At 45.1% G+C, this 15,694-nt stretch overlaps 1 protein-coding gene across 11 annotated transcripts in view; it reads right to left on the reverse strand.

The window, feature by feature from the left end:
- Nucleotides 1–15,694, reverse strand: part of dst (dystonin) — a 134,870-nt gene that overhangs the window by 47,991 nt on the left and 71,185 nt on the right. For 10 of the 11 annotated variants that reach the window (XM_072709348.1, XM_072709346.1, XM_072709340.1 and 7 more), the window contains 13 exons: nt 15,474–15,623; nt 14,001–14,089; nt 13,705–13,813; nt 5,732–13,027; nt 5,487–5,651; nt 5,125–5,340; nt 4,818–4,967; nt 4,390–4,623; nt 3,665–3,814; nt 3,298–3,531; nt 2,895–3,140; nt 2,056–2,592; nt 336–512 (listed from right to left, as the gene is read on the reverse strand). In XM_072709348.1, the coding sequence (XP_072565449.1) occupies nt 336–512; nt 2,056–2,592; nt 2,895–3,140; nt 3,298–3,531; nt 3,665–3,814; nt 4,390–4,623; nt 4,818–4,967; nt 5,125–5,340; nt 5,487–5,651; nt 5,732–13,027; nt 13,705–13,813; nt 14,001–14,089; nt 15,474–15,623 (9,753 nt within the window). The remainder of the gene's footprint in view (nt 1–335; nt 513–2,055; nt 2,593–2,894; nt 3,141–3,297; nt 3,532–3,664; nt 3,815–4,389; nt 4,624–4,817; nt 4,968–5,124; nt 5,341–5,486; nt 5,652–5,731; nt 13,028–13,704; nt 13,814–14,000; nt 14,090–15,473; nt 15,624–15,694) is intronic. The other variant, XM_023795236.2, reaches the window with a different exon arrangement.

Below are 15,694 nucleotides of genomic sequence, written 5' to 3' on the forward strand. Positions count from 1 at the left end.
CAAGAAGATGTAACCTGATACGGATTGGGTTCCTGTCCCATATGTGTGTGTCTGGGAGGAATTCGATCAGGGTGAATCATAGAGAGGCAGAACAGAGCACTTTGAAACACCCCCGTCCAAATACCGAAACTGGGAGGCTGGCAGAGCCGTTACATCGGAGCGCCGCCGCTGCAGGCTCAGGGCAGAGCATGCCTATAAATAGGGGCTGATGAGGAGGAGGGACTTTATAAGGCAAAGTCAGGCTGCAGACGCGTGATGGGGGTGTCCGGGGGCGTGCATGCTGAGTGACGGCTGCGCGGGGGCGCTCCAGCCAACGGCGGCGCCGGCACGCCTGCCTTGGTCTCCTCCAGCTGCCGCTGCAGCGTCTGCGGGTCGGCGCCGATGGGCTCGGACTGCAGCCTGCGCGCCGCCTCCTCCGAGCTGCCCAGCCAAGCCAGGAGGTCGCTGCTCGCCGCCTGGAACTGCCGGTACTTCTCCACCACGTCTTTCAGGTTGCTGCCAAGCTGGTTACACTGAAAGCACAAGGCAGGGGTGATTTCTGCAGCACTGTCTGCGTTACTGAGTTAGGTACTTAGTTAGTTGTGCTGACGTAATGCCATTCCAGCCACTAGGGCTACATTCATGGCGGGAATCTATGGATATTAAAACAGACTGAACAATCAAAACAGTAAAAACTTCAGAAATAATTATAAAATATTACAGTTAAAACAATCCAAATTAAATGCTTAAGATTATCCCAGATAATAGCCTCTGGCTTGACCTCTTTTAAAGAGTAAGTAAAAGGGAAACCACACCTTAGGGAGTTCAAAGGAGGACAATATAATGAAAGGTGTTTCACAGTTAGAGGAGTGTTACATGTAGGACATGCAGGGGAGTAAAGACATGAAGCAGCCCAGAATGTGACGCCTTGTATAGATAACCCGCTTCCAACAGCTTTTAAGGTTAGCTTCTGCCATCTATCCAAAAACTGGACCAGTTTCGTAAAATTTGTTATTAATATATTTATCCCATTCAGCTTTAATCACTATATGACAAAAGAGTTGAGGCTTAAGATCTGAAGGTGGTATTAAACACTGCTGTATATCTCAGTTTAGGGCCCTCTTGCCAGTGGTGTCCATTTGCTCATTCCGGGTCGCACCGCATGACCGGGCACCCAACAAAAACCCACACTGCCCTTCTGTGCCTACAGGACTCACAGACTAATTCAACTTTGTACAGCCACAGGATTATCGATCTTTATCCAGAGCTTGCAATCAAGACTTTGAGTCAGTTAAATGTAAATAACCTTCTTTGGGAAAGCTTACAGCTGGGCGCAGGCTTCTGTCATAAGAGCAGACCTTTCCTCTAGAATTCGGGTACCAGTGTTCAGCTGGTTGACATCCGTACATATGGGGCCGTGAGGCGGAAACCTTCCCCCAACGCCCCGCGGCTGCTTACGGGAGGTGGTAGGTTGAGCCTGAGACTTTTGGTTTTTAGTCAAGTTCAGGATGACCTTCGGTTTCCCAAGCTTCTGGGGAAATGGGTCTGGTGTAGCATGTTCAGGTCATTATTTAGCTTTTCCAAAAGAGGTTTAATTCTTAGTGAAAATGCTTGGATGTACTTTGGTCTACTTTCATACAGGTATGACACCTCTGATGGGAAATGTCAGGGTAGGACATTGTGGGTCACACAGCTTACAAGCACTGCAATATTGTGGAAAATGCTTATGTTTGTCATTTTCATTTGTTTTTTTTTTGACAGTGTGACTCAGAAGTGGAGAATACTGAGACAAACCCACCAGTGAGCAATGTAGTTTTTAAAGAAATGTCGCCACCCAGTGGCCAAGTTAACAATTTCCAGCATCATAAATAAACCTGTACATGTAGCTAAACTTGCAGAACAACTGGCTCATTGTTGGTGAATTGCTTTTGCATAAATGCAGCATTGCGAACCGGCTCAGCATCTCGTAAGTTTACCACTGTGATGCAGTGATGTCAGACTGATTACAGTGCTGAGGTCTCCTGACGTTCATGTGACACCATGATTGACGTGCCTATGCCCACACAGCCAGCATACCTCTGAGTGCAGAGCCTTGTAGCGGCCGGCCACCGTGTCCAGCCTCTCCTTCACAGCGGTGCAGGCCCCTGACGTGTCCACCTCCATCCCGCCAGGGTCCACCTGGCCGCAGGCCTTGGCAGCATCCAGAACCTTCTGCCCGGAGATGGTGATGAAGCGCAGGTCCCCTTTGTGTGAGATGACATCTTCGGAGAAGCTCTTCTGCCGTGCCAGCTTCTCGCACAGGACATCCAGCCGGCCAGTCGGCTCCCCCAGCTCGCGGGCGGCCGCTTCGGCCTCCTCCAGCCAGGCCTCAAACTCGCCGCAGTCGTCCCGAAACTGCCGCATCTCCTCCTGCGCCGCCTGAACCTGCTTCATCTGCAGTTCGGCCTGCGCCAGGGACGTGTCGTAGCGGGTGCGCAGCTCCTGGACGTCACCCTGCAGCTTTGCCCTCTCCCCCGGGGACAGGACCTGGCCCTGCCGGTCCAGTACGGCCTGTGCCGACTGGGTGGCAATGATCAGGTCCTGCTGCTGGGACAGGATTTCCTGGTGATGGGCCTGCAGGATGGGAAGCCAGGCTTTGGGTCAGTTTATCAGCATGGAATCCAGGCCCAAAGAGAGACTTCAGACAGAGGAACACTTAAAGCATCTAACTAGCTCTGAATCCAGACTCAAATGCTCTGCAGAAGATCATCAAGACATCAAGTAGCAATTAATCAATCTACCTTAATCAATCTTTCCCCATAAAAATTGCATCCCAAAGCAGATGTCTATCCATCCATTTTCTAACTGTTCTTTCCAGTCAGGGTTGCGGGGACAAGCTAAACTTGGGTAAATAACCAAGCAGAACCAACGGCCACCTTGACTCTGTCAAGCTGCTTGTCCAAGTCCATCTCGTGGCCGTTTTCCTCCCTCCCGTCCACAATGGAGATGTTCCCATTGGCGTCGTCCTCACTGCCCAGCGTGTTCGTCTCCATCTCCAGCACCGGGTTCCCGTTCTGCGTGGCCATCTCATTCTTTTCCTTGTCCTTCCCAATATTGGATATCCAGTCTAAGAGACCTTCGATTTTGGTTTTGCTCTCTTCCAGCTGCTCCACTGCTGCAACCTGGAAGTCATACAAGGAACCAGTTCACCAATATAATTCTCTGCTTCTTCTAACACTGGGAAATTGTTTATAAGAACAATTGCAATAAAAATTAGAAAAAACACCAGAGACATATTATTTCCTATTATAATATTAGACCGAAACAAATTCTCTTTACCTTTGCAGTCTCTTGCTTAATCGCAGTGGTCATGACCTTCTGCAGATCCTTCCTGGAGTCCTCAGCTCGGTTTCTCAGCAGCTCAGACTTCCTCCTGGCCTCCTCCAGCTTGCCCTCGATGGCAGCAATCTGCTCGGGGTTCAGCTTGTCCCGGTTCTCCTCCAGGAACTTCTTGGTGCTGCTAATAACCTCAGTGAGGGCATCTACATTTGCCTGGACGTCTTCCAGCAAGGACTGCAGAATCAACACAATTCCAGGGATTAAGAGAGACAATGACCATCGTTACAGATGAAGTCACACTATACGATAGTGGTATGACATGAAACATCACCGGAGTCTGGGAGCTGAGGTAAGCAGAACCACCAACCTGATGGGTCTTCTGATACTGCTGCACGTCCACGGCATCTCCACGCCCAGCCAGCTGCTGGTGGCCGATGAGCTTGTTCTCCACCTGGGTCAGGCTATTACACACCTCCTGCAGCTTCTGCATGCACTCCTTTTGCTTCTCCACAGCACTCTGTGTAAGAAAGAGACGCTTTGCAAAGGCCGTCCATGACTCCACACCATCTGACAAGAACACGCCACCGCCACAATGCCTAGAGTATGCTGTAAACATGCTGGCCGTCCTCAGGCCCAAGGGTGGGGCCACGAGGGAGGCAGGAGAGTGACAGAGGGAGTGGCAGGGCCTCTGTGTTAATTCTGCCAGTGTGCCAAGTCCATGCACAGGCCGGATACGTTCCCTCAACTGCAGTTAGGTTTCAAAGCGTACCGAATGTCTCACAGCCTGAAAGAACATGAACATGTCCAGAGAGGGTTAGTGTTTCACCAGCGGAAAATAGCAGTTTAATTTTCTTTCAAGTTTTGTTAAAAAAAAAACACATGCAGTATTAACATTACTGACACACTTCAATAAGTGAACAATAAGTAAAAATATGCATATCAGATTGATGGTGGCTTTATGTCACACATCCTTAAGTCTGTAAGCTGCATACATCGGAGAGCATCTCCCAGGGCAAATGATCTGACATAAAGCCAAACATCTCATCAACAATTAGAAGCACACAGACAACCAAGGGCCTTCGCTCTTCAAACCTTCAGCTGATTCTCGTCCACCCTAATCTCCAGATGGAGATCAAGAATGTGCCGCTGATTGGAAACCTTCTCCATCAGGTCCTTAAATGCCCTCTGGGTGGCGCTGAGAGACTGGAGCAGGTTTCTACTCTGAGAGGGACTCAGGTATTGGGCATGTTCCGATATGAAGTACTGGACCTCAAAGGCGATGTCCTCCAGCTGCTGCCGAGTGACGGACAGGTTCTCCTCCATGTCCTTCAATACCATATCAAGTCATAATTAAAAAAACGTGAATACAGTCAGTTTCCATATTATTGACAAGAAAGAGATATACACTTCAACAGACCTTCAAAGGTGTCTGAAAAAATGATGAAATTGGGCTTTAAAAATAATCTGAGTCAATGGTACAACTAGAAATCTAGAAATCATGCCATTTCAGAAAGATGTACCTTGATTTGCTGAATCTGTTCCTTTATCTTATCCAAGTCATCCATGTTCGTAATACCGAGTCTGGAGACTGTCTCAGAAGTGTGATCAATAGACACTGAAATCTTTTGAATGTACCTTATAAGATCTTGGAATGAAGACTCTAAATGCAACTACAGAAGAAAAATATATTTTAGATTGATGCTTGAACCCACCAAAGCAAACTGGAAAAAAAAATGTCTTCATTCCAGTTTATTCAAAATGTAAAAATTTACAAAAGCAGAAATATATGTGACACTTGAAGCAAGAAGCCAAGTCTGGGGCACTGACCTTTCCTGCCTCGATGGCCTGCACTATAACTTCGCTTCTTGTTGCAGACATTTCACGAATGTCAGAAAACCTGAGCTGCACGTCTCGGAGCGCCGCAGCCAGATCCTGGCCGATCTGCTCAGGAACGTGTCCATTAGCAGCCTGTAGCATGCGTCCCGCAACACCCAGATCTGTAGCGAGGGTGTCAGCCATAGCAGAAAGCTGTTTGTCTAGTGACTGGAGAGAGAGAGCGTGGCTTCTGTCAGCACCGGGACAGGCATGAAGAAGAGCAGAGCACCTGCACATGCAAAGACGCTTAACCACGGGGCAAAGATGAGGCTAAGGAGAAAAAACCTGCTTCTACTGATATGAAAATTACTGACCGTAGTTTCCTCCAGCTGATTCTGCAATCCCTCCATACTATTGCTCAAAAGGCCTTGACTCTCAAAGTCATTCTTAATATCCTCAATAACATCTGCATGGTCCTGAAGTCTGCCCACAAGTTCCAAATAATTTTGAGTGGAGTACTGCAACTGACAAAAAAAGTGCTAAATTTGTCACTGTTTCACAACTGGTTCAGATAAACCACAAGTACTTCTGAAATAAGTTTCACACAGGTTTTTCTTACCTTGTATATTGTTTTGTCGTGGTCTTCTGTGCTTTCAGCTGATTGATGGTCACCTGATTGCCGAAAAGTGATGGCCGAGGGAAAGGACCCCAAATGGGAAGCATCTTCAGGGGTCTTAAGGACGCTTGTTTGATCAGCGCTAAGCACCTGCTCATGGCCAGCCTCCTGACAGGAACTCTCTACATTATGGGGGGTCCTCCCAGCAACGGCCAGGAGCACATCAGCCTTAATGATCGACATCTCAGAGGCAATCTGCTCCTGCTCTGGTGTTCCCTCAAGATGAGCTCCTTTACATGAATTTTGTTCATGGTTTCCAAGTGGCTGGGACTGATCCAACCATAGTACCTCCTGGTTTGATGAGTCACCATGAGGCTCTGGCCATTTATCAAAAATTGATTCTCTCTCTTCATAAAGGGAACTTGAATTCTTTTGGAGGTTTCTATCAATGTCTGACATTGACGTTATGGGAATAACATCCTTAGTGTCCAAGGTCTGCAGCCTATCGGTGTCCAGGCCTTTTGAAGTCATTTTCCCCTGCTCAAAGAGACTGCTTCTCAGCAAGTCCTGAGAGCTTGGTGAGATTTCATCACGTGGAATTACAGCAGGATCATCACAAAGATCAGTCACCTTGTTTCGCCCATCATGATCCAATCTGCCTGTTCCCACACAAAGGACTGTTTGATCCAACAGTTTTGAGTTTTTTTCTGAATCTACAGAAAATTCCCCCAGAATATTTTCATCCAATTGATTTTCAAAAGTTATATACAATTCTGAAGCAGGAATTCCATCTCCAACATCAAATTCAACGGAATCTTGTTTCTGATATGTTACCTTTCTGGAGGGTTCAGTTCCCAAAATAGGCATATGTTCACATGACAATGTTAAATGACAGCTTTCTGCTAAAACATAATCCCCTGAATGTTCCTGTGCAACAACGCCAGACGCTGACTGACCACTGTCCATGGACGCCATGCTTTGGCTACCAAACCCAGCTTCAGATTCTGTCTCCACTTTGAGGACCAATTCAGATGCTACACCTGGCAAGCCTCCAGCATTCTCTGCTTCACTCCCGTAAGTTTCCTTCACAAAGGTACCTTCCCATTGGTTTGAAATGACTTCAGATGCCGAAGGATGACCCTCTGTAGGGGGGTCGCTGGCCATCATGCTTGTTTCTTCATTTAGGGTGGATGTTTGAACTATTGAAGTATGTCTCTGAAACACCTTATCATTCAAATTATGCAATGAAGTCTCATCAGATATGAAAGGACTTCTTTCAGCAGGGTCTATGCTTTTGTCCATTACTACTAAATTAAGCACAGCTGCTGAATTACCAATTTCATTGTTCGGAGTAGCATTGTGCATTTTGGATATCTGTGACGAGCTATGCATTTCAGCAATCAATGCTGAATCGAGATTTTCAGATGCCTGTGATGAACCATGCATTTCAGTGATCTGAGTTACATCATGCTTCTTAGATAACTGTGCTGAGCTACGCATTTCAGTGAGTGGCATTGAACTGAGGTTTTCAGATGCCTGCCATAAACCATGTACTTCAGTAATCTGAGTGGCATTGTGCATTTTGGACATCTGTGCTGAGCTACATATTTCATTGAGTGGAGCCGAATTGATATTTTCAGATGCATGTGATGAACTATGCATCTCCGTGATCTGAGTTACATCGTGCTTCTTAAATACCTGTGCTGAGCTACGCATTTCACTAAGTGGTGTTGAATAAAGGTTTTCAGACACATGTGATGAACCATGCATTTCAGTGATCTGAGTGGCATTGTGCATTTCAGGCATCTGTACTGAGCTACGCATTTCACTAAGTGGCGCTGAATTGGGATTTTCAGATGCCTGTGATGAACCATGCATTTCAGTGATCTGAGTTACATCGTGCTTCTTAAATACCTGTGCTGAGCTACGCATTTCAGTGAGTGACGCTGAATTGAGATTTTCAGATGCATCTGATGAACCATGCATTTCAGTGATCTCAGTGGCATTGTGCATTTCGGACATCTGTACTGAGCTACGCATTTCACTAAGTGGCGCTGAATTGGGATTTTCAGATGCCTCTGATGAACCATGCATTTCAGTGATCTGAGTTACATCGTGCTTCTTAGATACCTGTGCTGAGCTACGCATTTCAGTGAGTGGCATTGAACTGAGATTTTCAGATGCCTGCGATAAACCATGCATTTCAGTGATCTGCGTGGCATTGTGCATTTCGGACATCTGCGCTGAGCTACGCATTTCACTAAGTGGTGCTGAATTGGGATTTTCAGATGCCTCTGATGAACCATGCATTTCAGTGATCTGAATGGCATTGTGCATTTCGGACATCTGTGCTGAGCTACGCATTTCACTAAGTGGTGCTGAATTGGGATTTTCAGATGCCTTTGATGAACCATGCATTTCAGTGATCTGAGTTACATCGTGCATTTCGGACATCTGTGCTGAGCTACGCATTTCACTAAGTGGCGTTGAATTGGGATTTTCAGATGCATGTGATGAATCATGCATTTCAGTGATCTGAGTTACATTGTGCTTCTTAGATACCTGTGCTGAGCTACGCATTTCAGTGAGTGGCATTGAACTGAGATTTTCAGATGCCTGCGATAAACCATGCATTTCAGTGATCTGAGTGGCATTGTGCATTTCGGACATCTGTGCTGAGCTACGCATTTCACTAAGTGGCGTTGAATTGGGATTTTCAGATGCATGTGATGAATCATGCATTTCAGTGATCTGAGTTACATTGTGCTTCTTAGATACCTGTGCTGAGCTACGCATTTCAGTGAGTGGCATTGAACTGAGATTTTCAGATGCCTGCGATAAACCATGCATTTCAGTGATCTGAGTGGCATTGTGCATTTCGGACATCTGTGCTGAGCTACGCATTTCACTAAGTGGCACTGAATTGGGATTTTCAGATGCCTGTGATGAACCATGCATTTCAGTGATCTGAATGGCATTGTGCATTTCGGACATCTGTGCTGAGCTACGCATTTCACTAAGTGGCGCTGAATTAGGATTATCAGATGCATGTGATGAACCATGCATTTCAGTGATCTGAGTGGCATTGTGCATTTCGGACATCTGTGCTGAACTACACATTTCACTAAGTGGCGCTGAATTGGGATTTTCAGATGCCTTTGATGAACCATGCATTTCAGTGATCTGAGTTACATCGTGCATTTCGGACATCTGTGCTGAGCTACACATTTCACTAAGTGGCGCTGAATTGGGATTTTCAGATGCATGTGATGAACCATGCATTTCAGTGATCTGAGTTACATTGTGCTTCTTAGATACCTGTGCTGAGCTACGCATTTCAGTGAGTGGCATTGAACTGAGATTTTCAGATGCCTGCGATAAACCATGCATTTCAGTGATCTGAGTGGCATTGTGCATTTCGGACATCTGTGCTGAGCTACATATTTCACTGAGTGGAGCCGAATTGAGATTTTCAGATGCATGTAATAAATGTTGTGGCTGAGTGATCTGTGATGAATCGAACATTTCACTGATGCGTAATGAAACAGGCATTTCAGATACCTGTGCTGAACTAGTCATTGAATCAAGATTTTCAGATGCCTGTAACAATCCATGTGTCTGAGTGATCTGTGCTGAACTGAGCATTTCAGTCATTTGCAATGAAACCGGAATTTTGGATATCTGTGTTGAGCTAAGAATTTCAATGGCTGATGCTGAATCAAACATTTCAGGCTCCCAGGATAAACCATGCGTTTTGGTGATCAATGCTGAACACTCCTTTACACTGTCCTCCACATCTACATTTGCTGGAAAGTTCTCCAATCTTTTCTCACTGCCTTCACCCTCATGTTCCGCACAGTCTGTCAGACAAAAATCCCCCTGAGCTTCAGCCATTCCTAGATGATGCCTATTTCCAGATTTGTGTGAATGAGCAGCTGTGCCAGTTTCTTCATGAACTACCAACATCTCCTGTGGAGGCACCCCAGGTTCAAAAGCATTCAGAGTCAATGTTTCAGTTTTGAGGTTAGAAGGCATCTCCTCACCCGATACCATGTCTGTGGGACAGTCGATTAAGTCTTTCTCGTTTGACATCTCAATGACATCATTATTTTGATGGCCATTTCCTAAACCAAAAAAAGTGTTACTATTTTCCTTACAGACCATGAATGAATTAGCCACACAAGAGTCAGCGCTCTCATGTGTACCAAATCCATCATGTTGTTTTTCAGGCTGCACATCATGTGCATTAGTAGGTTCATCTGCATAATGTGTACAACATAGTGTGGCAACAGTCTCATCTTCATCTTTGACTTCATCAATCTCACTGGAAAAGCCTGAGCTCTCAACCAGCATGTCCTTCACATGGATAGAGTTTCTCAGCCCAGACTGGTCAGATAAATTCCTTTCAACAGATGGTTGTAATCCAGAGCCTTTAATATGCACATACTGATCAGTCATTGCATCGATGGCGGGATCTTCCGTTACCTCACCGGAAATGGATGGATCACCTGGTTTATTTTTAATTTCTTGACTAACAGCATCAAAACAACATGAACCTTCTATCATGTGCTTAATATTTACTGACATGTACTGATAATCTGTTCCATATACTCCTTCAGTTCTATCAAACAACAGGTCATCTGTAAGGTCACAGGTCTGCATTGTCTTATCTTCATACTTCCAGACATACTGCACTGGCCCAGTGCATTCTTCTTGCAGACTGTCAGTTTTAGGATCTTTTAGAATGTCAATACATTGCCTTTCCTGAACATATTTAAGATCACTTATAATGGAATTCATTATTGCCCCAATTGTCAGGTCTGATCTGAAAATCCTTTCAACCAGGTCATCAGATATAAGACCTTGCTCCAAAGCCTCACTGACAGTAATGCATTTTTTAGATTCTGAGTCACACAATCTCCCCAGAAGTTTCTGTTGTTCCATGATCTGCAGTGCAACTTTTGAGGATACGGAGCCCTTTTCCACAGCTTTTTTCAGAGTCAAAAGAGTCTGTGTTTGATTGCATGGCACGTTATCATCGTGTAACTGTAAGGCTAAGAGTTCCAAAGCAGTTCCTTCATCTACAAGTCCTTTATTGAGGGCAGCATTGAGATCATACCGCTTTCCAGATGTGACATCCAAAATTCCACCTTCCTCAACTTGTGCCTTCAGGAGATGAACAGCATATTCTTGCTCCTCCTTCTCTCGCCAAACTCTGTCACCATATGCCAGTTGTTCTGGATGTTCGACTAAAGACTCTGAGTTTTCGTCTACGTTTAGCTGAACATTTGGTGCTCTGACAGGATGAGAATCTGTTTTCACTAAAACTCCTTCTGTTGAGCATGAACCCGTATCATAACAAACCTCTGAGCTGGACGTTGGTGATGTCTCCTCTTTGGTCTCTACCATTTCTGTTTGTTTGGCATGACTTACATTCTCATTTTGCTTTTCCTGGCTTTCAGAAACATCTAAATCATCAAAAGCGTGACATTTCAGTTCATCACCTTTTTGGTATGAGTGAGTAATGCTTTGTTTATGGGTTTTAAGTGCATTTTCAGAAAGACCCTGTAGTTCAGATTTAGACTCCATTGTATCAGCCTCATAGCTCTTGGATTTTATAAGCTTTTCATAAACAGCTTGGGACTGCCCATTAGCTGTATGACATGAGATGAGCTCACCCACATCTGGGCTCCTTTGTTCCTCCTCTATTCTGTCTTCATTAAGATACAAACAGCCTTTATCTTCCACACTATTGTCATGGTAAAGGTCTGCGTCTGTCAACGTCTCAGTGGTGTCATCTTTTGTTAATGTCTCCCATGAGGCTAAGTCATCAATATTATTAGTGGCATTGTGCTGCATTTCAAGGTTGGGTTCCATAATGTTCTCTGTAAAAAGTTGAGCCATTTTATTTAATTGACCATCAAATATTAAAAGCCTTTGTCCTGATTTGGGATCCATGTAGCTATTCATCATAAGGTACGAAACAAACAACTTCCTTGCTTCTGTGGGTGAGGGAACGAGAACGTTCTTTGCATCCATCGGCAGATCTTCTGCACCTTGGTGGGATCCTTCAAGCTGAAGCTCTCTCCAAGAGAGCCCTGTGGAAAATGTGTCATTCGGTTCATCAATATCAGGGAATGAATCGGGGACTTGGACAGTTTTCAGCACGTTATACGTGCATTTGTTTATCAAGCCGTACTCTGTTGCAGATTCAAAGCTGACAACTTCAGAGACTTCCGGTACGTAAAAAGCTGCAATCTTCTGCCTGTTGCTTAGCAGCTTGCAGGCGACCTGATTGGTTATCATTTCATGATGCAGAGAGGTTGACACGGTCAGGATTTCACCAGAATGAGGCCAAATAAGTCCCATAAAGCTTTTCTGTCTTTCCAGGACTAAGAGAGCACTGCTGGAGCTCATTAAGTTGCATTGCACAGCTTCATCAATTGTCAATCTTTCACCATTGTGAGGATTAACAATGCCACCATTCTGGACCTGAAGGCTTAACACTCCACAGGCAGTGTCCTGATCAATCAAGCCTTCTGCTACGGCCTCCTCGACAGTCAATCTGAAGCCTGTTTTAGGGTCAACAATGCCGCCAGCGAACAACTGAGCACCCAGCAGTCGGAGGATCGTTTCTCGATCGATGAGTCCTTCATGCACAGCTCTCAGGATGCTGATCTCCCTACCAGACTTCAAAGATATGGTTCCATCTCTTACTTTCTTCACCGGCAGCAGGCGGAGGCCAGTATCTTCATGAAGGAAGCTCCTCTGCACAAGCTGGATAAGCGAGACCTTCTCTGCTGTGTTGGGGTCGATCAAGTCCTTCCAGTTATTTTGCCTTTCAAGTACCTTGACAAACAGTGAAGCGGGCATCAGGCCGTACTGAAATGCGCTTTCCAGGTTCAGGACGTCCCTTGCGTACGTTACTCTTAATCCACCTGTCGCCAGCTGGATCTCGATTATCTTAATAGCCATTTCTTCCGAAATAGTCCCATCTTTCACTGCAGATATGATGGGCAATGGCTCTGAACTATACCTCGCACTCAGGGTACACCGGTTGGCCTCGTTCAAGTGTTGTAGCTGCTGGTAGGTGGCTTCATCCACCAGGTTATGCTTATAAGCTTCCTCCAGATCCACACACCTTCTGAATTCAGGTATAATCAGTCCAGATGTAATCATCTGAGCCTCAAGCAGACTAAGCCCAGTAAACTGGTCAATGAGACCAGTCTGTACTGAGTGACAAACACTGTACACAGCTCCACTGGCTACTTCAAGTATCCCTTCAATGTTCTGAAAATCCTGCAAGAAAAAAAAAGGCCTTGAATGTCGAACTTCAAACTGACTGTACTATATATCTACAGTATATATCGATATATCTATTTAACATTATACTGGTTTCTGATTACTACTTAAAACAAAATTGAATATGTACTCACCAGTCAGTCAGGCACATGAATGTTAAGAGTTGCCAACGCAATAGTGCAAGGCTGTATCAGAGTTTCAACAGCGTGAAGAATACATTAAAAGCAGCCATGCATCTGTGAACAGAGTATTTCTGCATTTCGCCAAAACAAAGTTAGTTATAGACACAACAGAGAGCATCGTTTTAACTTTAGGATCACCTGTGACGATAAAAAGACATGTATCTGCACCTTGATTTCACCTGCTGCTGTGAAAGGTTAGGATGAGAGTGACAGACGGTCATGCTATGCATGTTTACAGCATACTCCTTCCTGAGGACCTACTACTAGGCAGTCCTGTGTGGCGGTTTTGCAATTCCCACAATGTACGCACAGTCCGACGGCAGCCCATGGGACTGACGTTTTTGACTTATTTGAAAGAAACAAGAGAAATGTGGCATCACATGCATTAGGTCACGCTCGGAAGAAGTAAACAAAGAAAGAAAACGGTTAGTTGTGCATCATGCAGCCATTGGTGGACACCAGCACAAATGGCCGAGGCGGTGGTTTCCTCACCAGGTCAGCTGCAGGGATCTGCTCAACACACTGCTGGGACAGATTGCTGTACTCCTGGTGGAGAACCTTCAGCTGCTCTTTCATTTCCCTTTCCTCCTCCTCAGACATCCTGCAACACGGAGGCACAAGAGAAACATGTGTTTGTTCTACCTTAGGATGCCCGTTCACAAGTTCATAAAATGTCACACTAACCATTAATAGGAAAAAACACACAGGCATGCTCATGTAAAGCCAGCCGGAAGGAAAGGAATCTGCTTTTAAAGAAGTAGAAGGTTCTACTGGGGCTGTGAGCACACCTGCCACTGAATCTGCTCAGCATCATCTGCGTGGTCCTCAGAGCTTCAGCCACCTGCTCCTTCATCGCCCCAAGTTCCTCTGTCGAGACCTGAAATGCAGGCAGAAGTTAAACAGCCGCACTGCATGTATCTAACCCCTGGCCACTCATCCATTTCTCGGTGTGGACTCAAAAGCTTCACAGAAACTAAACAGACAAACAACGTGTCCAGCATCACTTCTTGGGAAGTAAGTAAAGTCCTACCACAAATTAAGTCTGCAGTGGGATTATCAGATGCCCCTTTAAAATGTAGTGTAAAAACTTTAGACAACCACCTAAGGATTTGGTTTATTTTTACACCATATACTTTCTCTTTCAGTTTAGTTTCCGAAGAAACTCTACAGTGATAAATTAACTATGTTACAACATTTCTTGGGAAAAAAATAAAAACACATAAAATGGATGCCTTAGTTCCTCTCTTTCAAATTGTATCCTAGATTTGTCAAGTTAAAAAAGTGGCAGGATCAACTAGCATATCGTTTAAAAAAGGATATGAATTAGTTCTCTGGTGGCAGTTAGCTCATCTGTAAATGATCTTGAGCAGAAGTTGACCCCCCAGTTAACGTTTGAAATGTAAGGATATGGTGGCAGGTGGCAGTGTGCCCATTAGGACCTCTGACGGATGCAGGATTCACTGCAGAGGCTCCTCCCATGATCACATGTATGATTAGTCATAAACAGCCTGCAGCTGACTGCCAATTGGGCTGTACCATGCATGTGAAATATACTTTCAAAGTTGACTGTGAGACCTGACTTATTTCAGTCAGCAGGGTATGTGTGGGTGCTGGGCGTAAGGCGGTATCTCCCGACATTCTCTGAGTACTATAAATCAAATTTAAAGCGTAAGTTGGGGACGGGGGGTGGGTGGAGGCGTAACACTGACAAACAGCCACGCTTCAACTTGCATTACCACTTTATTCTGTGTGATTCTGCATAAATGTTCCCAATCAAAATTATGCAGAACAACTTTCCCCTGCTGCGGTACATACAGCAAGGTCAACTGATAAAAGATATGTTCATGTTCTAAGTGCTCCTCCTTATTTATCAGAGAAAGCGTTTGTTAAGCTGTGGCTGTCTGAAGTTATGCACACAACCAAATGGTTACATGTGCATTAGTGAAAGGGGATATATCTATGGTAACCGTTTAGGTATGTAGGTTATATAATGTGTGAAACGTGTCTTGTTCTTTGCCTTGTGACATTTTAGGTTCTGGGGGTGCTTATGAACATACAGTCTACTGACCAGAAAACTCCAGAAGTGATAACACCTTTTTGAGTTTGGGTTGATAAACTGCTGGTCGTCACAAATGGGACAAAAAAGAAACCTTGGTTCTACAAAAGTTTCACCAGACTAAGTTTGTTGAGAAATACTGTAATGTAGATCTGGAGACATGACAGCACTGGCTGGGAACTGCAGGCCTTAGCAGACTGTTTACCTGTGGCTGACTAGGTGCTTCTCTGCTGCTGCTGCTACCATCTATCACAGGCTTATCTTCTCTGCTAAGGCCCCTTTTCATACTGGACATCCAGTTTAACAGCTTATTGACCTTCTCACCGTGCTCCTTCTTCTCGTCGTCTACAGATTTCTGGGATCGAGGGAGAGAGATTGCCTGTTACAGTAGGTCAGTGTGGTGGCATGTGTGACAATGGCAGAAAT

This window comes from Paramormyrops kingsleyae, chromosome 3, assembly GCF_048594095.1.
Source record: "Paramormyrops kingsleyae isolate MSU_618 chromosome 3, PKINGS_0.4, whole genome shotgun sequence".
Classification (NCBI taxonomy): Eukaryota; Metazoa; Chordata; class Actinopteri; order Osteoglossiformes; family Mormyridae; genus Paramormyrops; species Paramormyrops kingsleyae.